This window comes from Cystoisospora suis (assembly GCF_002600585.1).
Source record: "Cystoisospora suis strain Wien I chromosome Unknown contig_387, whole genome shotgun sequence".
Taxonomy (NCBI): Eukaryota; Apicomplexa; class Conoidasida; order Eucoccidiorida; family Sarcocystidae; genus Cystoisospora; species Cystoisospora suis.
The window spans coordinates 12,001-36,452 of NW_027153188.1; the positions used below are offsets into that span (position 1 = coordinate 12,001).

A 24,452-nucleotide genomic window follows, 5' to 3' on the forward strand; every position below is an offset into this window, starting at 1 on the left:
TATATATATGAAGGTTTATTCACTGATAGTACTACTGTACGGTGCACTATGTCTGTATATATATACACAGATATATAAATATAGATATCCGTGGATTTGCTGCGATGGATGTCCCCGCGCACGCAGCAGAGGTATGCATAGATCTAGTATCTACAGGTTTATACCTAGATCCATGAATGTGTGGACTACCTGTGGCCGATGCCCTAGGTAAGATAATAAGGATACTGGGTATTGAACACTGTAGCAACTCGAGTTAAGCCCACCAAAGGTTTACGTGAAATCGTCGTTCACCAGACCTATACGTGGCCTACACCTACTGCCTTGTGCGACTAAGAAACGCATGCTAAATAGAATCAAGAGAACACTCGAGCTGCGATATGCGGTTATGAACATCTATGTCGGAGGTGTCATGTGCTGATTTTACGGGTAGACACCAGCCATCCCACCAGTGGCTACATAGATAGCTGCCATGTGTCTCTCATCCATTCCATCGTATGTCTTCTTTGCCGTTCTGCGTAAGGACTGCATTTTTGTGTATCGTTCGTTACCCGTTTGATCTAAGCTGCCTTCTCTTGAAAAGAGGAAGTCAGGTTCCGCTCCGCTGACGTGTCGATTTCACTTTTGCATGTCCCGCATGCAAACTCCACACACCTCATAAAATAGATAGAGAGCTCTCCACCGTCTTGTCTAACGGATCATGAAGATGGTCTCCTCCAGAGACATCATCTTCTCCGTGTCACTAGAACGCTTCTGCCCGGAATCAAGCGGAAGACTGTTTGTCACTTAAAAGAGATCTCACTCACTGTTTCTGAATGCATTCACCTAACCCATTGTAGTTTGTCTCCCCTCCGTCAAGGCTGGTATCCGCTTGTGCTGTTGTGAATTATTGTCTTTGTCGCAGGCATTCTGGGGCCAGCTCATTTTCCTTGTGTGTATAGCACAAGCCTTAGGACAGTTGATTGCAGCCATTGTAGTAGATGACACACGGTTAGGGGGATTGCTTTTGTCCGTCATTCTCATTTCAATTTCCATTACTGGAGGTTTTTACGTCCAGCAAAGCCGATTAGGTCCTTGGATCTCTTGGCTACGGTGGCTTTCCTTCCAAAATTACTCCGTAGGGAACCTGGTGCGAATCACCTTAGGGTCGGCTACTTTGAGTTGTGCTGAATCGTCATCTTTTCCTAATTGTCCGGAACAATCCATTACTGCTGAGATGATTGTTCAAAGATTCACAACAGCCCTTCCTTTGACGTGGAATTTGCTGATCATGCTCGGAATATGGATTGCCATCAAGATTATTTGCTACGGTGTTCTCAAGAAGTCGCTTAAACTCAAGTCGTAGTATTGAAGGATACTTTTTCTGTCTGGCTAACGAACTATGGCTTCCGGAGGAGTTTCATTCCTTTCCTCTTTGTCTTAACTTACTTATGTCTCTACACCATGCAATACAAGGGTAAGTCAGCAATGCACGGGATAGTCTAACTTCCGTCTGCGGCGGAAGACCGCGATTAGACTGTACCTAAACTCTCATCCCGGGCTTGTCTACGTTCTTTGCTGGAAAAACGAGGACGGCAGGGGGCTGAAGGTACATCCGGGCGCTGTGCCGGGATGGACGGTACCCTGCGCTGCCGCGTTGCCGAGGCTCTTCGTTTCTTGCTTCGAGGTGCTGCGTAGAAAGATTTCTGCCGAAAGACGTACAGGGGACAAGCTACTACATTTCACCGCCTTAAAAACGCCTAGCTCACACGAATTTCTCAGAACCCACGAAGCGACATCTCATAATACTTACTCAGAATAGACAGCTGGAAACAACCCGAAATGGTTCAAGGTGGAAGCCGACGTTACCAGGGCAGCCGCTAGACCACAAGAGTGGCAGCAGTGGCAGAAAGAAAGCTGTTTGGCACAGCACCTCTTCCCAGTCTGCGCGCTGCTGCGTAATCCTTAGAGGTTTCGCCCCCGTCTGCATCCTGGGCGAGCCTGACTGGGTTTGAGTTCCTGTGCGGCACCGACATTCCTCCCTTGCGCGCCTAGGTGTCACTGGATCTTCCTGGTAGCTGTAGAACCAAGGACGTAAGGTATGCGCACTGCGCAGAAGGAAGGAAGGAATGATTATGTCGGCGATTGCAGCGACAGTTACCGGAATGGATTGAAGAAGCATTGATAAGTGACTGACAAAGCTTCGGGATGAAGTGTGGGTGTCTTCGAGCTGCAAGTGTCCACGTGGGAAGAGATGCGACCTCCGGAGCGTCGCTGGTGAATCGGGGTAGCAGAACCAGATTGTGTCAGAGCCGTAGCAATTACCCGGTCTACTTGGTTCTGGTCTCCGAGGTGACGTGCAGTTAGTTATCTCGACTCCGCGTTGATGCGTGGGCAACGACACTCTCACCGTGTGCATCCTGTTTTTTCTAATGGTCGCAGTCGGTTCTGTGTGACAGGGATCACTCGATGCCGGAATCGTTCTAAAGCAGAAGCAGACTCTAGAAGCGACCGATATCAGAGAGAGAACGAGACTGGGAAGGTTCCGTCAAACTACCGGAAGGGTAAGGCCCGCCAGGAAAGGCGTCCTGATGGCAGGCTTGACGTGTGCTACTCCGATGTGCGAGATACCCACTGTGGAGATCCGAGCAAGTTGCGTGCTGCAGCAGTCATGCCTTGGTTGAATGGTGTCGCCTCGCCTGTCGGGTTCCTGGATGGACTGGGTCGACAGATCGATTGAATCTGTAAAATAAGACGTGTGACCCCGAATCTTCGCCAGGCCGAACGTGTAGTCGTGCTATCGACGGCTTTCCCTTTTTTGTCTCTCTTGCTGTCTCTTTCCGTTTTGCCGTTGCTTGGGAACGAGTGATGTTCACCGACGCAATACTGTTACGTACGAAAATACCTTGATCGGCGAGGTGCAACACACTTCCCGAAGCACACGGCATGGAGCGTACGTTTTGTTGACCAACAGAATACCGCTGTTTTTTTTTCTCCGCTGCCCATATCCACCTCCGACTATGTTTTTGCCGACACCTAATCGCTCCCAGCTTGTTTTTCTTTTCATCTCTGTGTACTGCCGAGATACTATCTGCGTGTGTGTGTGGACTTGACTAAACACTTTCCCTCTTTGCGAGGGACGTGATACAACCACCCTTGCCAGTCCTTCAGTGTGCAAACACAGGCTATTACGCCTCCACTATCGAGCAGGACGTGTTGCAAAAGGTCAGAAGAGTTTCACACCTGTCTCAGTCCGCACTTCTTTTTCAATTCTGTCGTCGCTGCCTGTTAACTCGGGCAGTGGAATCCGAAGGTGGAGAAAACTGTCCTCGTCCTTCTCATCGCTTGTGTAATTTCGGAAGAAAGCGGTCACAGGACTGGAGGATTTAGTGGGGAGAAATACTGATTACTCTAGCAGCGCTGTGGTTCTAGACTGTAAGTGTGTGCTTGGTACGCCGGTGTTGAATTCTGCGATGCTGCGTACTCCTCTCGCTCGCCAGGGACCACTGCTGCTCCACCGTCTCCAACCTGCATTCCAGAATTTGTCTGCCTCACTAATTCCCGCCAACATGAATATCACGGCTAGACCATGTATCGTAATAATAACGTTATATGTAGAAATCGTTTCTGCACAAATAATTCTTCGCCCTGGTGTGCTGCTCTTTTCTTCCGTAGTCCGATGTCAGTTAGAGTGTCTCTCTCGTGCGACCGGTGGCACCGGGAAAAAGAGAGCCCTGTCCGAGTTGTCCGCACATACGTTCGCAATACTTTCCGTGAAGTCTGATGTTTGGTGGTGAAGGGTGGACGGTGGTAGTCCTACCTACCACCAGATTAAACACCCCTCCACCACTGACATTGCTTTCGGGACGGTAACTAACCACTTCTCTTCCCGAAGGAAAAAACACCACCTGCTTGCTCTACGCGAAGAGGACGCGGTAGTAAAAATAGTAGTGGCCATAGTACATTCAAATGCACGGAAAAAAGATTTCCTTCAAATCGTGCGTGAACTGTTCCGCTCGACTGAATTGCGACCACGGACAGATATGATCTTCGTTAGACCCTAAAGACGGAGGGAGGAGGTACCAGTAAGAGTAGTCGGCTGTTGTTAGTACTGTTGCTCGACAGCACCATAGCCGTAGCCGTACGCTGAACACCCACATCAGAACAAACCAGCATGCGAAAGGAGACAGACAACTGCGCGATGAGAAAGACAAACAGTTTTTGTCTTGACACGCAGGGAAACAACGGCTGCCTCTCCGGTTTTCTACTGCCGGCGAAAACATCCAAGAAAGTGAAAGTTTCTCCAGAGAAGTGGTTCTTACGATCATGCTGTTGTAGCGCCTCAGCATCGGCATCTCGGCTACGTTTCTTTAGGAAATGTCCTGCATCCATGAATGGCAGCGAGTCAAAACACTCGAACACAAGTTAAAACAGGCACACAGTGTCACAATCCAGGGAAAACAAGTGTGAGTTACGGCAACCACTGACAGACAGATTGGGTCAAGTCCGCCTTCTGCGGAAGTGTTTGCCTGTTTTAACGTGTGTGCGAGTGTTTTCATACTGGTTTTCCCTGGATTGTGACACTTGGGAGATGCCTTGGTGCAGATTCTTTTTTGCTTTCCTGCACCCTTTCCTTTTGGACCTCTTTTTCACTACCCTCCATCATGCTTCTGTCTGAAAAAAAAACACTGCCTAGACCACACCCCCTATATATTCCACCAGCCGACTGCTTCCCTACATCCCCTTGGCTCTCACGGGAGTGCTTAACTACAAAGAGAGAGAAGAGCCGCGAGACTTCCAGGCATTTCGAAGGCAGCCTACCACGAGGCTTCCTTCCCCTCCACACTCTTCTGAGCAAAAAACGAATGACCCTGAAGTTTCCTGCTGGTTCCCTTTGTTTTTTCCCGTATGACACCGCAGCCCCATCACCTCTTCTGTCACAGCAATTGACAGTCCGAGTCTTGCTGAAAGATCAAATTACCTCGACTGCGCGTCACAGCAAACTATCACGGCTTTCTCCCAGGGAAAACCCTTCTTAAAGAAGAGACATCCCGCCCGTGACACAAGTGCTCAGCTCACTCATATCGTGTGACAGTACAGTACAACACGGCAGGTACGGTTGGGAATGTTCCAAGGATGAGGAGAAGGGGTTATTTACGGAGAAGAAAGAGACATGAAGAAAAGCTGAACTGACTAGATTCTATATACAGGCGGTCCTCTTCTGAGTCATCCCTCCCTGTGGGGATCGAACAGTAGGTAGGGAAGTTTTTCGATTCTGGTAACAGAGGAGAGAAGACACGTTACACTCCAAACACACTAGCATCTATGCAACGTAAGCCAAAAGGCTGCCTGCCAAGCCACATAATACCGATCGACTGATTGTGCAATAGAAGAACTGAAGAGAGAAGAATAGAGGGAGGCGGGAGTGGAAGTGTCAACTTACGTATGAGTCCCCACAAGACAAGGATCAGGAGGAAGCCACCGACACCCACTGTGATCCATATCCACAGGGGTGTATCTGAGCTACCGCCCTCTGAAAAGAAAGCTGCTAGCTGTGAGAATCTTCCTTTCTCACTACACGAGTAAGTGCCCACGCCATCTAGAGCACAGTCCTCGTACGCCGTGCACTTCTTGTCGACCAGTTCACAGGCTAAATTCTCGTGACCTGACATAGCTGAAGATACACACAAACAGACATGGTGCAAGCAGCTCGGAGGTCATATCGGGGAAAGACATAAATCAGCTGGGGTAGACTGTAGTAACCCGTTGCTGGAACCAACAGACAAGACGAGCACTATTATGTATATACATATGAAGGCAACGATGGCTGACTAGGACAGGGACGCGCACCTCGAATACATATTGTCGATGAGTAGGCCGAAAGACGGAGGAAGGTCACGGGTGCATGCATGCAAACAAGAAACCCGCCGAGAAATGGCCAAGAGTATGATCCCGACTGTCATCTCAGCGAGAACAGTACCAGGCGAACACTATGCGGGATAAACAGCTGTAAGGGGAAAGTACTTATCATATACCACTCAATCTTCTTCTTTCCTTTTGCTTCCATTCCTTCCTCTACCGTAGCCGAGCATATATAAGAAATCGTGCCACGATCTCCCTCCTTTTATGATATTCACCTCCATATATACAACCAGCCTCTCCTCTTCTTTCCTCCACTCGTTCATCTCTATTTAGCATCGCCCCTGGCTCTTCATAAGAAAGACATCAGTCATGAGTGCACCACACACGTATGTATACCTTCTTATACACTGTACACATGCAGCCTCCTTCACCCATGTGCTGGTCGGTTCTAGAGATGAAAGACAGTCACGAGTTATCCATCCACTTACACTTGCCTACTGATTTGCTGTTGAAGCCATGGTGTGTTTACTCATCATCGTCCAACTTCCACGACTCATACAAGGGGCTCTTCACTTCGTAGCGCTATATAAGCGTATGTGTATACCGTTCTAACAGCATACCTAGACATCCGAATCTATGAATTACAGAGCCCAAACCAGGTCCAAGGCGAACGCCTATCTATCTATCTATATCTACTGCAGTGGACTGAGAAGAGTTGGTGTTGTCTCGTATCCCCCCCCCATCGTAGTGCAAGCCGTTGTGGTGGATCACCACCATCATCCTTTCATAGTTGTGTTTGTGGGACTTACGAGTACACCCTCCTTTCTTTCCAGTTCCTGAGAAGTTTTCTTTACACCGACATTCATATGAGCCTTCTTTCGGAATGCAGTCCGCATAGTAGGGGTCGCACGTATGCTTTCCTGATTCGCACTGATTAACAGCTTCACACTCTTTTGATGAGTTCATCGTGTATCCGCTACTGCATTCACATCTGTAGGAGCCAGGAGTGTTGATACACTTCGCGTTCGAACCACACGGATTCCCCGTGGTACACTCGTCGACATCTACACAGGAGAAGCAGCAGCAGCACCAGCAGAAGCAGCAGGAGTCCAAGAAGAAGAACAAGAGAACGACAAGGATCAGCGTCCTAGCGGCAGGGAATGTTCCTGTCTTCAGACGATATACACGCCATGAAAGAAGAAAGAAAAAGAGATGGATGCGTATCGTGTTCAAATGAAACAGTGTACGTCTACTTCCTACGCAGATAGATAATATGATGAATAGATAGATACAAGTATGGATAGAGCTTACTACGTTAGGTAGGTAGGTAGGAGGGACGAAAATAGATTCAAAGAGAAAGAAAGAAATTAAGAGACAACGATGAGATATGTGTGACGGATATATAGATACTAAGGCTACGAACTTGATACATTCAAAGAGTAGACGGAGAGACAGACTCTACCGATGTTCAGTCAAGAGGTATACACAGGAGAGGGTGGTGTGGAAAGGCAAAGAAAGGCATAAACAACAAGAAACAGGAGTTGAAGTCAAATACAAGATACACAACTTCTTTCAACTAGGAGACACTTTTTCACGTTCCTCTGAAGACATGAGTGGGTTTCTCATTCCTGGCCGATCACTGTTGTGACCTTCGCCAAATCAACAGGAACTCTCTCTCTCGCCTTTTCACGCTGTACACTGCTAGTTAAGAGGTAACTCCTGGAGGGCTAGCTCCCTGACTTCAACAACAAGGTAGACAGACACTGATATCCCATGGTATCCACAACAGAGAAACAAGGCTAATACATAGTCTATGGACAGGCATGTAGATAGATACATAGATAGATATTGCTCGTTCTGTTCTGCCTTCTTGGCGAATGCCTGCGATGGAAGACCTCCTCCTTATCCTTCTTCGCTGATCTTCGGCGAGGAAGTAGACCATGTAACATCAGAAACAAACACGTATGTGACAAGGGTTAGGAGTGGTGAGGAGGGCACCTAAGAAGGCTATCTATTCTCTATCGCTCTCTAGATGTATGTTTGTATGTTATGGAATCGATCTCCTCCTGTCTTCTCTTTCTCTATATAGATAGAAACCATCTTGGGTCTTATTTGACTTCCCACATCTACCCTATCATCATCAGAGATCAACTGCGCGACACCCCAAACCACCGCTACTTTCCTTCTATCGTTTTCTTCCTCTTCGCTTCTTGGGATAACAAGAAAGACAGAGAGAGACGAACGATCTTTTCATTGAAAGGCACCTCAAGAAAGAAACATTCGTCTCTTCTGGTCTTAGGACGAAGGCAAGAAAACACGATAGGGACTTTCCTTCATGAACGAAAAAGGGACAGAAGGACTCGAAAGGAGAAAAGGACAGACTGGGTGGGCGGGGAGAGACAAGATTCGAGAAAGGGAGAAAGAGAGAGGAGAAGAAGAAAAAAGAGATCTACCCATCTTTGATCTGTCTCTATACCTTTGCAGTCAGCTCCTGGTTTCCCGTTGTTCCCTGTATAGCCTTGCCAGCATTCACATTTGACTTGTGCACCTATCTGATTGATACAGTTACTAAAGTCGCCGCAACCTCCCCGATTCTCTGTACACTCATTCTTGTCTACAAAAGGAGGAGAAAAAGACAAAAAGAGAAAAGAGCCTAGATAGATTCATCCCAGTATGGAAGGAAAAGAACAGAGAGATACAAGTTGAGAATGGAAGGCATGCTATATTGAGAAGTCTAGACCTACATCTATCTGTATCAACGTAACGGCTGCTGTAGTGTTTCATAGACAGGCGGGCAACCCATCACCCATCCCCGTCGAGACGAGTCGCAGCTATCCAGATGTACACCTGTAGTATACATGGAGAGGCAACAGTATATATATATATATATAGATATATACTGTTGCGTCTCTCTCTCTCTTCTTGTCTGTCTAGAGAGCTCGTGTTGTATGGAGGCGGTGCTGTTATATGTAATGGTAGTGGCGTTACATGAACACAGAGTGCCTGCACATACCAGTATCTCTACAAAGCTATACAGTAATTATATCTACATATGCACTGTCAGGCCTATATGCAGTCAGCAGTCCTCTGTGTCTGTGTATGTACTTCCCTCCTCATAGGACCAACGACGATGGGATAGAAAGGAAGAACAACAACAGCGGCTACCCCCTTCCCGTGGAAAAAAGAGCAAGAACTCTGTCCTTGCTTGCTGCCGTGCTTTTCTTCTCTTCGAAAGAAAAAGGAATCTATCTATCTATCTATCTCAAGTTGATTTGTGCACGACAGTGATTTGTCGTGTTTTCTCTTCTATGCTTTGTTTCCTCCTCTTCTTTTTCTGTCCCTTTTCGTGTGCTCTTCTTTTCTTCATCTAAGCAGATCATCCTTCCTACTGTCTCTCTTGCCTCTCCTCGGATACATAAGACACCCTCTGTCTCCTTCATTCCTTCCTTCCTTTTTCATCTTCTTGGTAAGAAGATGGCCTAGCAATATACATACAAACAGTCACACGGCTCTCTGAGAAAAACAAACCACTAGACATATGTCCTTTTCTTTCTTTCTTTAGCTTCTATGAATGAGCGAGGTCGGATCTAGCTTACCTTCACAGGTGTTGCCATTGAGCGTTCGGTAGTTATCACATTCGCAGGTGTAACTTCCGAGTGTGTTTTTACATACGGAATCTTTGATCTTTGTCTGACACTCGTGTTTCCCTGTCGAACATTCATCTATATCTGTATAGACAGAGAGGGAGAGAAAGAAGACGACGACGACCGTTGCACCTTTTTCTGCCGACCACATGACCACGTCATACAAATGTAGACAGGCACATAGTGACCGAGCCACCATTCTTACAGACACATCCTTAAGTCCATATAGACCCATACAACCCCTCTACATACAGCCATATACATATATATACATGTATACCTAAGCAGTCGTAGACACGTATCTGCATCATGGTGCAACAGCCGACGGGTGGTGGGCTCGCTAGGATTCCCTCTTCTCTTCCTCCTGTAGATTTCTGGACGTATTATGAAGGGGATGATGCACAGACCAACAACAACAACTTGTACATTTCTTGAGATAAGTAAGATACAGAGATGAACTGCATAAAGGTGTCCATTATAAAGGATGAGGTAGAAGAAGTCAGATTCTCATGTACAGAGAGAGAGAAGGAAAAGTCATGAAGAGGACGGGCGTTAAGATTCGCTCCTCAGGAGAACCAGCTTGTCGATAAACGTGCATACACAGGTGTTAGTCAACGCTCGTAGAATTAGAGAGGACATGATCTTCGAAGGGAGTGCGAAAGACGTCGGACAACACACGTCAAAGGGATAGATCCTATACGTTCTCTTGAGAAGAAAGGTAGTAGGAGTCGTTTGTGAATGATCTAGATGTATACATGATGTGGAGATACAAGAAAAAGACAGAAAAGGTAGGAGAGAAAAACCCAGGAGTGGTCTTTGTACGTACAAGATATCACCTGCCTTTCTGATGCACGATATATGATGAACTCAGTAGGTAAGTAGATACACAGATACACAGATAGACAGGTGCATAGATAAAAGGTAGATAGATAGATTAAAGACAGATACATGGAGAGATGGATTGAAGATAGATAGATAGATTGGATGCATAGATAGATAAAACCATCACCTGGCACACAAAGAATGCACACTCTAAGAACTCCTCTCGAACCCGGTGTGTACACATACATACTCATACATATTCATATATGTACACATATACCTACATACAGATTCATACATATCCATACATACAACTAGGCGACGGCTTAATAACGTCGTAGACGAGAAAGAAGCGAATGAATCTCATTCGCTACAAAACTTGCAAGAGGCGCTCCTTTCTATAATCGGAGATAGAACATGTACAGAGGAGACTTTGGAGTAGATACATAGCTCGTCATGAGCATAACTTCATCGGTTACACGTAGCATAGACTAACTACTACAGTCTTCACTGAGACATAGGCATATACAGTTATATACGAGTGGCTAGAAGAGCATATAGATGTCACACCTCCCATCTACGGAGACCTTGTTGACGGCATGCAGTTTCCTGTTGTATACATACATGAATATACATAGAGCTATACCGTGCTCACACCTCTGTACGTCTCAATATTATGTATATGTACGCATATATGTATATATAAATGTATATGCATATCTGTTGTGAAACGAGAGAATTCTGTTGATCTATCTCTTTAGATGCATGTACCTCTAGTAACCATTCCGAGTATCGAGAGTCGCTCTCAGAGCACACCTTCCTTCCTTACGACTACAGAATCGACCTTTTTCTGGTTCACACACACAAGAACACTCACGCCCTACAGGCACACTGTTTACAGCACTGTAAGTGAAGGTTCTTTATGTCTTTCGCCAAGTAACAAGAAAAGAGATTTCTCTTCGCCGCTTTTTCTTACTTACCTTTACAAGTGGACTCAGCGTTCCTGCCACTCGCCTGGTAGCCTGACCTGCATGCACACTGAAAGTTCGTCCCATCCGAGACACACATAAGCGCCGACTCAATCTTCGAGCAAAGCTGATTGCCTCCCGTATCACAGGCTGAACAAGATATCACAAAGTGACAGCAGACCAAGAGACCACACACACACACACACGATAACAACCCAGACAGTCCCATGTCGGTGGAGAGATATAGACACGAATATCTATCTATCTATCTATCTTTAATCTATCTATCTATCTGTGTTCGTCGTACTGGTAAACATAGACATATGAGGTAGGGAAGTAGAAGTCTCTTCATCCGTGTGTGATGTACGCATAGGAGTGTCTGTACGTATCTCTACGCTAGACACAGGTCTACGTGTACAAAAACGACGTGGCTACGCAGCAACTAGCAGTACATCCACTGAATAAAGGGAAACGAGTGAGCTCCGTCTTATGTATACAAATATGGACATAAATATATCCGTATTTTCTGAGCTAGGTTCAAAGCTATGTATACAAAGAGGCTTGCGAGTCGTAGATAAATAGTGGCAGCTGTACATGACATGTGAAGATATACACGTACACAAGAACGTGCAAGAGACAGACCTGGGAAAGAAGCAGCTTCTTCTACAAAGGGACATGACTCCCGCCTCGTAATGATCTATATCCATACATATGCATATACATGTACAGTCACCCCCTCTTGACACGTACTATGCTGTGTTACGGGGAAGACAGGAGCGATGAGAGAGGAATTCCTTTAGAGAAAGCACAGTTAGAGAGAAGCTTCTCCATCTGGAACTGTCTCTTTAGTTTCGGGTGTCTCTACACTGTTGTCGATCTCTCAAGCTTACGATTTTTTTCTGACGAGCCATTGTTTCCCATCTTGACGAGCTGAAGAGAGAATTTGTGCCCGAAGTGTGAACAAGGCTCCTTCTTGCGAAGAAGAAACGGCGGAGAGCTCGAAAGACGTGTCTAGAATACACTTACTTGCCTCCAACACCTCATCAAATAAGGTAAGAAGGAAGAAAGATGACAGGTGAAAGAAGTCAATCTTTTCTGTGCTTCTTCAGGGTAAGAGACTAATACAGACCGGACGAATGAACCTTCCGCAAGCTATGACAAACAGGTGGAATGCTGAGGAATGAATGAAAGAGAACGGAAAAATTCCTGGGGTCTTTGCCCGTGTAAACACCCAGGAGAGAGCGAGAGACATCTGAGTTACACACATGCATTGGGGTAGCACCGCATACCAATCTTGAGAAGGAGATCAGCATCCTATGAGGATAAAAGTCCATTACGGAGAGACGACGGGAAGGACAGAAGGTACAGAAAGGAAAGGTTCAAGTTTGAGAAGAATATGAGGAGATATATAGATAGCTCTATGCTCAGCAACATCACCTCGTTCATCCACGAGGTTTCGGAGTGGCCTGTGTGATATAGTAAACATATATATTTCTGCATCACACACGACGGACAGACACAGCTGTTGAGTTCTTCAGTCTGTTCCAATTCTTCTTCATCTTATCGTCGCGATCTATCGCCAGCGTGGTAGATGACGAGCGTTCTACAGCGTGAGTAGGGAGATGTTGCTTGTGAACTTGTAGACAGAGAAGATGGATGAGACTACTCTCTCTCGGATGTCCCCTCTGTAACAGGAAACAAGCACGCTTACTGTGCCCGTGCCCCCCCCCCTGGCGAAGAAGACCCGATTGTACAGAAGACTTCGGTGAACTGACAACTCCTGTATCATCGACTCTTGTCCATCCTGTTGCTGGAAAGTATATGCAGCTCCCCGGATGACAAGAAACAGTCTTCCACACTGTTGGAAGAGGCCGGTGGATGAGGCCGAGTGCGAAAGGCGAAGCTGAAAAAATACTGTTTTGTCAACAATACAACAGGCCCTGCTAGTAGAAGTTAGAAAAGATACTGTAAGGCTAGTAGGGAATTACACGGGACGGGGCGGACCGGAGACTGCAGGAAGAAAGTGACAAAAATAAAAGCCTTTTACCTGGTATAGAGACCAGGACTCTTGGAGTCGATACTCTCCGGCGTCTGAGACATCCAAACATTCCGCACTGGCGTTTCCCTTCGCCAAGTTAGCTACCTACGCCGACTGACCGGCCAACTAGCTACTAGCGCTGGCTGTGTGTTGCCGGCCGTAGCAACATCGTGATGACTGGGATATCGAAGGAAAAAACAAAAACAACGCTAGCACGATACCATGGTCGATAGAAAAAAAACCAAAAAGGAGAAAACGCTTCACTAAAAAGAAACTCACCGCAGTACCTGACCTCAGTGGAGGAGAAGTCTCTCGTCTAGTCCCGGAGGTCCCACGAGTGTACTCCATTCAACCTAAAAGAGTGACCGACGGAGCCCGAAAAGCCGCTATCACCACTATGGTGGGTTAGCACTGGGATTGCGCATGGGTCGGTGGTAAGCCTCGATACAAGTGCAGGTGACCATCGCTACAATTCGAGTTGGGCATCCATAGGTGAGAAATCGAGACAGGCGCCATCAAGTGAGAATCGTCATCAGCAGCTAGCGCTGAGGGGTGAGGATAGGCGACGTTTCGCAGAATCAGACTCCCCAACATTACCACAGCGGAAGTGCATTCTGACATGAGAAGAGCTGTTCGGACTCTGTATGTATAGTAGTCTGTAGCGTAATCTCTGGGGAGAGCCGAAATCGAATATGCTGCTGCAGCGACGGATTCGAATTGCATTCAGTCGTCAGCCCACCAACGCTCAACCGACGTCGCGTGACCCCCTCGTCCTTCTTCTGTCAAGGACAGAACATAGCTGTTGGGACAACCGTACTGAAAAGGCCCTGGTCGCAGGATCTTCAAGCACTTCATCCGTCTGTCATACGACGTGCGGAGACGGGAGCTCGTTAACCGGACTTTGAAGGGAAGGATCCCGCGGGCGGCTAAGTACACCACCCAAGCGGGATAGCCAGTGCGTTGGGGTGCAGCCGGCGTATCCGAGTAGCAGGGGAGAGGACGAGTTAGCGGCTCGAACAACAGCAGAGCGTACAGGGTTACCCAGTCGCAAATCCATGACTCTGTCCCGCAGGGTTGTGACGGCAGGGGTCCCAGGATGGAGACGGCCGAAACTCAATACGGAGCGGAGTACTATCCTGCATGTGAAACATCTGCGGAGCCTCCCTGCGACCCTACTGACGGTGTCGGGCTGGATTGGGGCGGGCACTGCGGGAGGGTCGAGGGTCACCGCGTACAGGAAAGAGTGATGGTGGCTCACCGGCCAACGCTAGCTTCAAGGGAGTGATGTGCTACCGCCAGACAAACAGAGGACCGTAACTGTACCGGTCGAACACAGGGAGACAACTAGTATTGCAGATTATTTTGTTCGGGGGAGTGTTGCTTGATGTGCGCAGTCGATGGTGCCGTGTAAGCCATCTGCCGCTGGCCGCATCGGCAACAGGCGGCTCGAACCTCTTGAACTGGAATGTAAGCACGGCCCAGCAAGCCACCCCCTCACCTTTACCGGTCAGCAAACGAACGGTCACCGGAGCAGTCAGCGTCCGGAGTACGCTGTGGGGACAGTACAAGAGGAACAGAAGGAAACACACATAGTAAGAGGTCTTTGTCTTTTCGTGGAAAAGTAGAAGTGCACGCGCATCGAAGATTGCAACAAAACAGAATGGCAGCTGCCAATTTCCTTGACGTCGCCACTCGCCTTATTGCTCTGGTTTAGAGAGTCCCGCTGAGACAACTCCAGGGACGGCTCCTCTCGTCTCTGCGGATCGTGTCCGATGACCGAGTGCAACCATCAGCGAGCCCGGGAGCTGCCTTCCGTCGCGCACGATCTAGAGCAGGGAGGTGACGAGTGCAGATGCGGTAAGATCACTTGGACCATCAGAGGTTCAGCCGCAACAGTTACCGTTCTACCAGCTTCAGGTCCCCATCTAGTGACAGCTGATTTCGAATGCACGATTTCAAGCTCTCTGAATGCGCCTTCGAGGAGTCCTGATTTCTGGTTTGTTGTGTCACTCTGTACCGTAGGAGGTCTGGCCGTTCTACACGCCTCCGATCATGCTGGAACGCGGACTGCGGCGTTAACTTGAGAAGAGTACCAGCATTCGTCGTGAAGCGAGGAATGCAGAGACCCTAAACCCGTTCATTTTCGCCAGGAGTCGGTTGTCCCCCGCGTACGCTGGAATGGACGCTTCCTGGTGCACCAGGAAGCCATGGCGCCCTTTACCAGTACGTCCAAGGGAGTTACTGACGCGGTGCCAAAATTGAGGAAAACACTCCCCTCCGGATATGAAACCTTTTTGCTTAAAACCGAGAAAGAAAAGGCTAGGTAGCCCGGAAATGCTGTTAGCCAGGAGGTTCCTACACTTGAAAGGGCTCACATCATTGACAGTTATTGACCGGACCGGCCCGTACGCATAGAATCACTCCGCGGACGACGTTTTTCTGCCGCTCACCACTGTCGCACGCAGACGGCCGCTGCCAGTTGGGAGCTACAAGTTCTGCATACTGCGACTCTCAGTGAAAATCCCGAACACTCATTTTTTTGCGTAATGCCCGAAACCAGGGATGCAGTAGAGACGTCGCCTTGCCTAGCTACGCTGGCCACGGAGATACCGTTGAGGTACTTTCGCAGCTCGCATAGATAGGCGCTTCTCCTGCTTGGGCAACCAGGGCCAGTGGTCACGCCGTGGGGTCAGCGCTGTTGGCACTCCCGAGTGCTCAGCTTGGACGACGGGGGGACGCGGGAAGCCATGCCACAGTGTGTCAGTATGCGTACTGCATAGCTCCGTAGCCGTAACCGTACGCTGAACGCAACAGAAACACCAGAACATTTTCCTGTCATAGCTGGATCAGAAGCCACAGCCGCTACTGGGTTGACTGGCGTTCGGTCCACAGACGGCTGCAGCTGCAATCAGTTCATCAAAGCTGAATCACTGCACCGCTCGACGGGAGTCTGAAGCATGTACACTCCAGCACATCTGATGGGATATTCAAGCTTCGTGAACACGATCCTGTTAGCGGCTCAACTGAACGGTGTACGGTGCAGATTCCTTCCACGACCAGTTCCGTCCTCTCTGTAGACGAGACACACGAGACAACCAGACTAATCTTTTCTGTTTAAAGAGAAAAAGCGTGCCGTCTCTCCGGGATTTCACTCTTACGGTCCGATTGCAGCGGCGCTGCAGCTCCGCCGCCGTCACTTTTCTTCAAAAAGCGACCTGTGTAAGCAAGCAAAAATCGGCAGTCAAACACAGACGTCAATCCGACTTTTTGGCACGCCCGACTGCTGCGTTGTCATCGATTGTGAGCCACCGGTTCCTCCAATACTACTTCTCTTGAAGAGTCTCTTCTTTTCGGCGCCTTCCCCGGCGTGTACCTTTCACTTTACCCAGCCGTTGTGCAAGAACGACATCCTGTCCCCATCCTGAGTCTCGACTGGCTCCCTGGCCGGCTTTAGCCTTCTACCTTCCTGTTGAGCTACGCAAAGAGGGAAGTCAGAGAACCCGCGGTGCTCCCTGTGTCATGGAAGCCGGGAGTTCCCGCCTTGCTGTGAGGAACGCTTATCATATTCGCTCAGCCGCAGGCGGTATCAAGCAAGCTGTGTCACGAATGCTATTGATCGCCCCTTCCCGAAGAAATCATGCACCTCCCTAGAACGTGCGCATATCGAGCGGATACTGAGGACACTGCCGCTACGTACATGCGCCTTCCACTTTGCTCGAAGACGCTACCCCCTCACCAGAACAACTTTTGGAAAGGGGGCGATGTTGATGGCACCATACTGCCTACAAGAAAACTCTTTTGGCGTGTCCCAGCCACACAGGGACAGGAGATCACGGAAAAAGAGGAGAGGGCTTACGTATGAGCCACCAGATGACGAGAATAAGCAAGAGCGCTCCAAGTGCAACAGTAATCCAGACCCAAACGGGTGTATCTGAGCTACCGCCTTCCGTGAAGAAGGCTGCCAGCTGTGCCATTTTTCCTTTTTGGATGCACGAATAGCTTCCTGAAGTATCTGGGGAGCACTCCTCGTATGCCGTGCACTTCTTTCCGATCAATTCACAGGCTAGATTCTCGTGGCCTGTCATCGCTGACGATACACAGACATACAGTCCACACAAACGTGCGAGCAACTGCAAGGCTCTAGAAGAAAAGGCAGTTGTAACGAACGGTCACTGACAGACACAGGCAGGTGCTTTAGCATGTGCGTGGTAACTGCTGATGCAACAGAGACGAAACCATACGAGCCGAGGCCATGTGACCAGAGGAATGAGGGAGTATGATTCCAAATGTCATTATTCAAATGGCTTTTGCGAGAAGTTGTGTAGCCGAAGAAAAGCAAACTTAGAGTAAATAATCACTTCTTTTCTCCTTGGTTTCACCTTCCTCCTGCGTATCACAGCACCGGTCGCGCTAATGAATAGATGGCAGAGCCAGAGAAAAAGACCACCCCCTCAATACTGACTGTTGTCCTTTCTACCAAGAGCAACTCCGTCAGAAGTTGCCATAGTCTTCCCAAGGCTATTCGAGAACCGCATCAAAACGAAGAATTGCAGATATCTCTGTCTAAACTGCTGCTTGCACTATTCCTCATTTACGTCTGTGCATCGGCGCGAGTTGGTAGACCATCTGTCCCTTTCTCTTTGCTATCCCCGCTCCCGCTGTAGCGGCGTATTGACGACTGGTATCGTTCGCTATGCAGACTGAAATGGTGGTTCAACCGAGCGTACGTCCTTTGTACTAACAAAGAGAAAATGTGACTGACTCGCAACAATAGGGAATCCCTCAGTCGGGCTAGAAAGGAAAGGTCTTAGGTACCAAGCTGAAAAGCGACTATTACTGTCATTCGTAGTTGTTGGTAATGGTATTCGCCCTAACTGAAGGTAGTCTCCATTCGACTTACGTATACAAGAACCTTTCTTTCCGCTTCCCGTGAAGTACTCTTTACACTGACACTCATACGAACCGTCGGTCTGGATGCATTCGGCGTAGTACGGGTCACATGTATTTTGCCCAGTCCCGCAGAAATTAACAGGCTCGCATACGTTGGAAGACGTCTGTGCATATCCACTGTTGCATTCACATCTGTATGAGCCGGGGGTGTTGACACATTTAGCATTGGAACCACATGGATTGGCTGTAGTGCATTCGTCGATATCTGGAGCAGAACAGCGCACAGACACCCAACCCTCCTCCGACATAACAGCGAGAATGACTCTAAGAACTAACACATGCAGGTGTATTGCAGGCCACGGAGTACACGCGGTCTCCGCTTTTTTTTTGTTGCATACACTTATCCAATGTACGTACACCCATTCTTGCTCGCTAGTGAGAGAATCCTGCGGTAGCCTTTCGAAAGTCTCTCACAACCCCAGAGACAATTGGTGTGCTGATGGGAGACGTGTCTCCCTTTTACAGAGCGTGCAAGATATTGCTGGCGCCGAAAAAAATGATTCCGTCTCTATGTTTAGTATCCGGCAACGAGGAAAGACAGCGTTTGTTTCCTGAGGAGCTCCTTCCACTTAGTCGGTGTACTGAATCTTGTCTAACTGAGATCCTACGAGGCAGCAAGTCTAGCATCCTTCTCATCTTGGCTTTATCATTTCACACTTGCGTCACCATTCCCATCAATTTCCGTACAAGACTGTCTGTGGCGTACCTCCTGCGTGCCCGAGTCGCCTTAGCAACGCGAACTACCTGGAATATGAGGAGAGCTGTAGATAGAAAGAAACCGTAACTGAGAGGGATTTGATAGCCAAGAACTCTTCTTCTACCTGCTTTGCTCTCCTTCGCTAGTCACAAGAACCGTTCTGGGACTCAGCGCTGCCGAACAAAGATTTACCTTTACAGTCGATCCCCGGCTGCCCGTCGTTTCCGGTGTATCCTGTCCAGCATTCGCATTTGACTGGCGCTCCATCCTGATTGATACAGTTGCTGAAATCCCCGCATCCCCCACGATTTTGTAAACATTCGTTTATATCTGAAAAGCAATGTTGACGTAGTTCGCATATCAATATCACACGAAAAAGGTGAGTAGACTTGAAGGAAAAGAGCAGAAGGGACGAAAGAAGAAGAGGGGCTGCCATCGGTGAATATGAAGAAGAAGACAGCAGACAGAGGGGAGATACCTAATATAGTTCTTTTCCCACTAAGACAAACAAAGCAGAGAAAGTATGAAGCCTCGTTTTATGTAGATAACAGGGGACGAAGCAGAGAAATTACTTTCGCAAGAAAGGAGCTCTTTAGTCATATTTTCTAGACGTAAGGGGCTAGGCGGATATGTAAACCGGAAAGCAGTAAGTGGATACTGGTTTGTAAAGAGATGATTCAGAGCGTCAAGGAAAACCAAAGAGCTCAGCTTATTGCGGTCTCAGCCCTCGGATCGGAGCTGCACTTGGGTGGAAATAATTCCTGGTCTGAGGAGAATGAGCGCAGGAGAGTCAAGGTACGATTCTCCGGACTGTCAGCTAGTGTTTTGAGTTCTTCTCGAATTGGAAAACTGTTTTCACGTCCTTTTTAGTTGCGTCCTGTCAACGCCCTTACCTTCACATGTACTGCCGCTCGGCGTGCGGTAGTTGCCGCATACACAGGTGTAACTGCCCTCTGTATTTTCGCACATAGAATTCTTGAGTTTTGTTTGGCATTCATCCTTGCCTGTCGCACACTCATCTATATCTGCGGACGGGAGAACGAGACAAAGCGTTGAAGAAAAATCGACGTTGTTCGGCCTTTTGTTAGTCCTAGCGACATTCACGCACAGGTAGTATACATCTTATGTCGTTCTATAGAAAAACGTGAACAGGCAGAAATCTAAAGTGATCGTTGCTGTACAAGGGCTAGGTGAGTACTCCTAGATACCTTCTCCAATGCTAGGGCTATGCGCAGCTTAAACAGACCCCTGTCACGTAAGAAAAACAACGGGCAGTCCTTGCTCCTCCTCACAACACGTTGACTACAGCCGTCCCACTAAGCTAAATAAATACTGTAACGCTCACTCCTTTCCCGTTTTTCGGTAAACAGGAACTGACCCCTCGTCAATCAGTTGAGGCTAGTAAGACACTGCGCGTTCATTGGACATGCTGAAAACGAACACTTTGGACATACCTTTACAAGTGGACGCAGCATTCTTTCCAGACGACTGAAATCCTGACCTGCACGCGCACTGAAAGTTCGTTCCGTCCGAGACACACATCAGCGAATGCTCAACCTGCGCACAGAGTTTATCTCCTCCCTGCTGGCAAGCTGCAAGAAAAGGAAAGAAAAGACGAAAAAGAAGATCAAACCTCATGAAAAGAAAGAGTGACCGGAGCTAGTCTGTGTCCTACTCCTTCGCGATAACTCGTTCCAGTGGAGAGGCTCATTGGAGCAGCCATACACCACACGAGATTCCCTGGACTAGCAACGAACTAGAAGATCCATAGGTAGAGCTGCGCGGTCGTACGTCCGAATTTCAGTTCCTGTCCAGTTTGTGACGGAGACTATAAGTGTATATAGATGTACATTTCTCCCACGTAAACTTCAGCACATTACATGCACACATCCATACGTGACATGTACGTTTCTATAGCGAAATCCCCTTAGATATACCAGTATAAGAACGGGCAAGAAAGTCTCCAGAAATTTATTTATGTCTCTGTATAGTCATACTTTTTAATTTATACATATATACCTATATATGTGTATCTAAACACTTTAGACAGTAGCTCTTTCTCCATCTACGTAAGTACATGAGTGTAATGTGAAGAAAACAATTCAAAAAGCACCAGAGAGGGAAGAAAGGTGAGCCCGCAAGACTACCTTCCTGCCCATCTACACATGCCCTCCCCTACGAGAGCCTGCTGTGGCTCTCCTGTGGTCGACATCGTTCTTCTGCGAGCTTACGAGTTGCCGGCTGCGAGGGTTGCCCTCCCATCTTGAGTTGTGATATGTAATGGGGGAGAAAACTCGAATTCGAGCCAGCCTTGTTTATATGATGAAAACACGGGAAGCGAGTCGCCCTCTCTCCAGGCAGGAAAGTTGCGCGTAGGGGAGACGGCTGTATACGAGGAGACAAGAGGTGGAGGAGGACTTCCTGCTTGGCAGTACTTTTCTTCAACGAAAGAGGTGACTCCGGGACAACTTCAAATGAACGATGACGGAGGAGACTAAAAAACTATGAAAAGAACTGAATACACTTGGTTACCAAGTCAACTATACCGTATGCATATCGCTACACACACAAATATATAGATTTGTCGGTTGTTCCAGGAAGTATTACGAAGCTAGAATAAGGGTCACACATGAGCAGGGACGATGTTGCAGTAGTTAGGAGAAGGAGCCGGTGACGGGGCCCAAACGTAAGGTGGTACGTCTGGATGTGTATATGCACTCTGCACTGTACTCTAAGGGTTCTCCATACGCAGTTCTATTTCCAAGGAATGATGAAGTTGACGCGGTAGAAAGTACCGAAGAGCGCTAGGCAGTTGGAAAAGGAACAATTGAAAAGCTCCTTTCCACAGAGCTCGTCATCTGAATTCTGTTCTTTCTCTCTTCCGCCGTCGGCAACTCGGTAAAGGATGAACAGGGCTGAGAAAGGGTCGTACTAGGAGGGTTTGCGTCCGTTGATGTGTGCCGCTGTACAACCAAGGAGAAAGACGAGGCCGCTCGCTTTCCGACTGTGATAGATGGAAGAAAAATTTTTTGGAAGGGGTTTCATAGAAGGGGGCATGTATCAGAAGGCTGACTAATTCTGTATAATGGTTCCTATTCATGGTGTCATTGTTGTAGCTCGTTTGCCGACATCGTATCCCGATGAAGAGAAAGCTTGTTTGAACCGCGGCGGCCTTCACAGCAGAAGACATTCAAGTGCATGTACGATGAAAAACAAAATCTGTTCAGCTTTCTGAACACATAAGACGATTCGGGGAAGGGAAGGAAGAGCGTGGAGTCAAGGCACAGGATCAGTAGAGGGGTAGGATCGTCATTCTCACAAGCCCAAACGCAAGAAAAAGAGGGCCCCTCTCGCTGTAAATGCCCTGGAGTGTAAAAAGGTAGAGAGAAACAAGTAGCATCTTATTTCTGTCGTATTTCTATGAGGAAGCAACGACACGCGTACAGATCTTCTCTTGGGCGATCTAGACAGAAGTTTCAAGGACGGCTCAGCCAACGAACGAGCTGCTTGGCTTGCTTGAGACGGTCCGCCCGAGAACCGGAACTTTGGAAGAGGGAAGCGACATCAGGCGAAAGTTTCGCACTGAACGAAAAAGGAAATGGAGCAGAAAAAAGGTAAACAAGGTGCAAGAAGTTAGCCACTCGCAAATACGGAAAACAAGGCTAGAGCTAGCCCGTGCCCCCGGATCGACCGGCCCGCGCTGATCGATCGGCGGAAAAACCCGCAGTGCTTTTGAAAATGTAGAGATTGTGATGACCCACAAACGGAAGATAGCTACACTATCTCTCTTCGCAAAAGGAGGAGACAGGAATTGCTTCTTTAGCAGCCAAGCTCAACGCCGAGCCTCGTGCAGACTGGTACTCTAACCATAAAAACGTATCGCATTGGTGATGCGCTGACAGTACTGGTGCATTCAGATCGCTGCCTCTGACCCATCGGTATGCGAGTGTACGTACACCGGCTGTTTACTCTGGTGTTGGCCATCTGTCACTTCTTTCTTTCCACCTTTTTCTTCTTCACTCGAGTCCTCACCTCCCGAGAGTAGTTCAGCTGGGTGAGGAAGCTCATCAGCATCCCCGACTGTCTTCGTGAAAGCCTGACAACGTCCACCATCCAGTTTTTCATATTCCTGCACAGCAGCGACGGAGAGGGGGGAATTCCCTCGCTCACCTTTACTCCCAAGTGTATGTGCTTCGAGCACTGACCCTTCTCAGAACTCCGGCGGCACACGCACTCTGTGCATTGGTTGCACACACGAGTGTTGTAGCTACAGTCTCGCCTCAGCACTAGTCTGCTGAGATGACATATATGAAGCCCACTTAGTGAACTATGGGACGGAGGATAGTTATCTATTCACCGAGCGTGTTGCCAGGTTTCTTCTAACCACTGATGCAAGTGCGCGACTGCCTAACCGTCCTCCTCGCTGAACTTCAGCATGTTTCAAAAAAACTATGCCGAAGCAGAGGACTGATTGTACGCTGTATTTGAAGTCTGTCTTGCTCCACAGTAGACATCCATGTAGCAGGAGCGCAGAAACCCGTCCCAGTGCCCAAAAGCGGGAAAACTCTCTCGCTTTCCCCCGGTCATCCACCGTCGTGCCTCCTGCAAGCGTATTCAAGGAGAAGGAAGTACCTGACCTTCGTCGTTGCCAGCTCCCTTTCACTCGAATCGAGTACCTACTGTTATGCCTGTTTGCCTGAGGAACGAGGGAAGCTGAATTCTTTCATCTAAGAGCGGAAACAAGGGGAAATGCATGTTCCTCAGGTGGGCTTTTTCTGGTTTTGCAACCCGAGCCGAAACACGTTCGTCGATAGCAAAGACAGGAGTCTTTGCCTGGTTCCGGTGACTGTGCTGAAGGAAGGAGTTCGCCAGTCGGCGACAGGGAAATCCGTATAAACCATCTTAGTTTCTTAACTCCGACCACTATCAGCATTGAATATCGTTATTCACGTCACGTTCAATCATCCAAGCATGATAGTTGCATACTCGTTTTTTGTACTTGTGTTTACTGTTCTCTTTGTTGACCTCTATTCTGACTATTGATACCATTTTGGTTTCTTTCGGCATGCTCATATCTACGGTAGTCTCTGGCATTACCGCGTCGCTTATTTACTAGTGTAGTTATCGCGTTAGCTATGACCCACTCTTTCTTTATGTCTCTACTCTTTGCTTAGTTGTGCTACGAGAAGTAGGATTTCTACTCTTGTCAGCTAGGTATTCTGATCCCAGATCGACTGGGAAAAGTTCTACACACACAAGAAGTGAAAAGCATCTCTGCGTGTCCCCGGTTTAGCAGGCCCCGGGAGAGAGGCGAAGGAGCACAGGTGTCTTCTCAAGGACCAAGGTCGATGAGGAAAGGCACAGCACCAAGGAAGACTCCGGCAGGAGTTTCGAATGCAACTGAAAGGTCCAACTTGTAGTCACAGGTCAGAATGTTGAACCTCTAAAGAATGACCCACCGTGGAAAAAAAGGCAAAAAAAACGTTTCTGTTGCT

General features: G+C 48.1%; 3 protein-coding genes across 3 annotated transcripts in view; 1 reads left to right on the plus strand and 2 right to left on the minus strand.

Moving 5' to 3' along the window:
• CSUI_000978 (atp-binding cassette g family transporter abcg77) overlaps window positions 1-3,027 on the plus strand; it is a 12,995-nt gene extending 9,968 nt beyond the window's left edge. The window contains exon 6 of the mRNA XM_068061184.1: window positions 902-3,027. Within this exon, the coding sequence (XP_067926836.1) occupies window positions 902-1,342 (441 nt within the window). The 3' untranslated portion in view covers window positions 1,343-3,027. The remainder of the gene's footprint in view (window positions 1-901) is intronic.
• A 797-nt stretch (window positions 3,028-3,824) lies between these two features.
• CSUI_000979 (calcium binding egf domain-containing protein) lies at window positions 3,825-13,747 on the minus strand. Its single transcript, XM_068061185.1, has 8 exons — window positions 12,163-13,747; window positions 11,285-11,422; window positions 9,435-9,566; window positions 8,315-8,452; window positions 6,648-6,902; window positions 5,420-5,650; window positions 4,299-4,358; window positions 3,825-4,122 (listed from the first exon to the last, which is right to left on the minus strand). Exons 1-8 carry the CDS (start codon window positions 12,191-12,193, stop codon window positions 4,082-4,084), a joined length of 1,026 nt encoding a protein of 341 aa, XP_067926837.1. The 5' UTR covers window positions 12,194-13,747; the 3' UTR covers window positions 3,825-4,081.
• Window positions 13,748-15,638: 1,891 nt separating this feature from the next.
• On the minus strand, window positions 15,639-22,759 carry CSUI_000980 (calcium binding egf domain-containing protein). The gene is made up of 9 exons (XM_068061186.1): window positions 21,189-22,759; window positions 20,412-20,549; window positions 19,851-19,982; window positions 19,150-19,287; window positions 18,967-19,021; window positions 18,211-18,524; window positions 17,167-17,397; window positions 16,469-16,525; window positions 15,639-16,111 (listed from the first exon to the last, which is right to left on the minus strand). Exons 1-9 carry the CDS (start codon window positions 21,217-21,219, stop codon window positions 16,071-16,073), a joined length of 1,137 nt encoding a protein of 378 aa, XP_067926838.1. The 5' UTR covers window positions 21,220-22,759; the 3' UTR covers window positions 15,639-16,070.
• Between the last annotated feature and the right edge of the window lie 1,693 nt (window positions 22,760-24,452).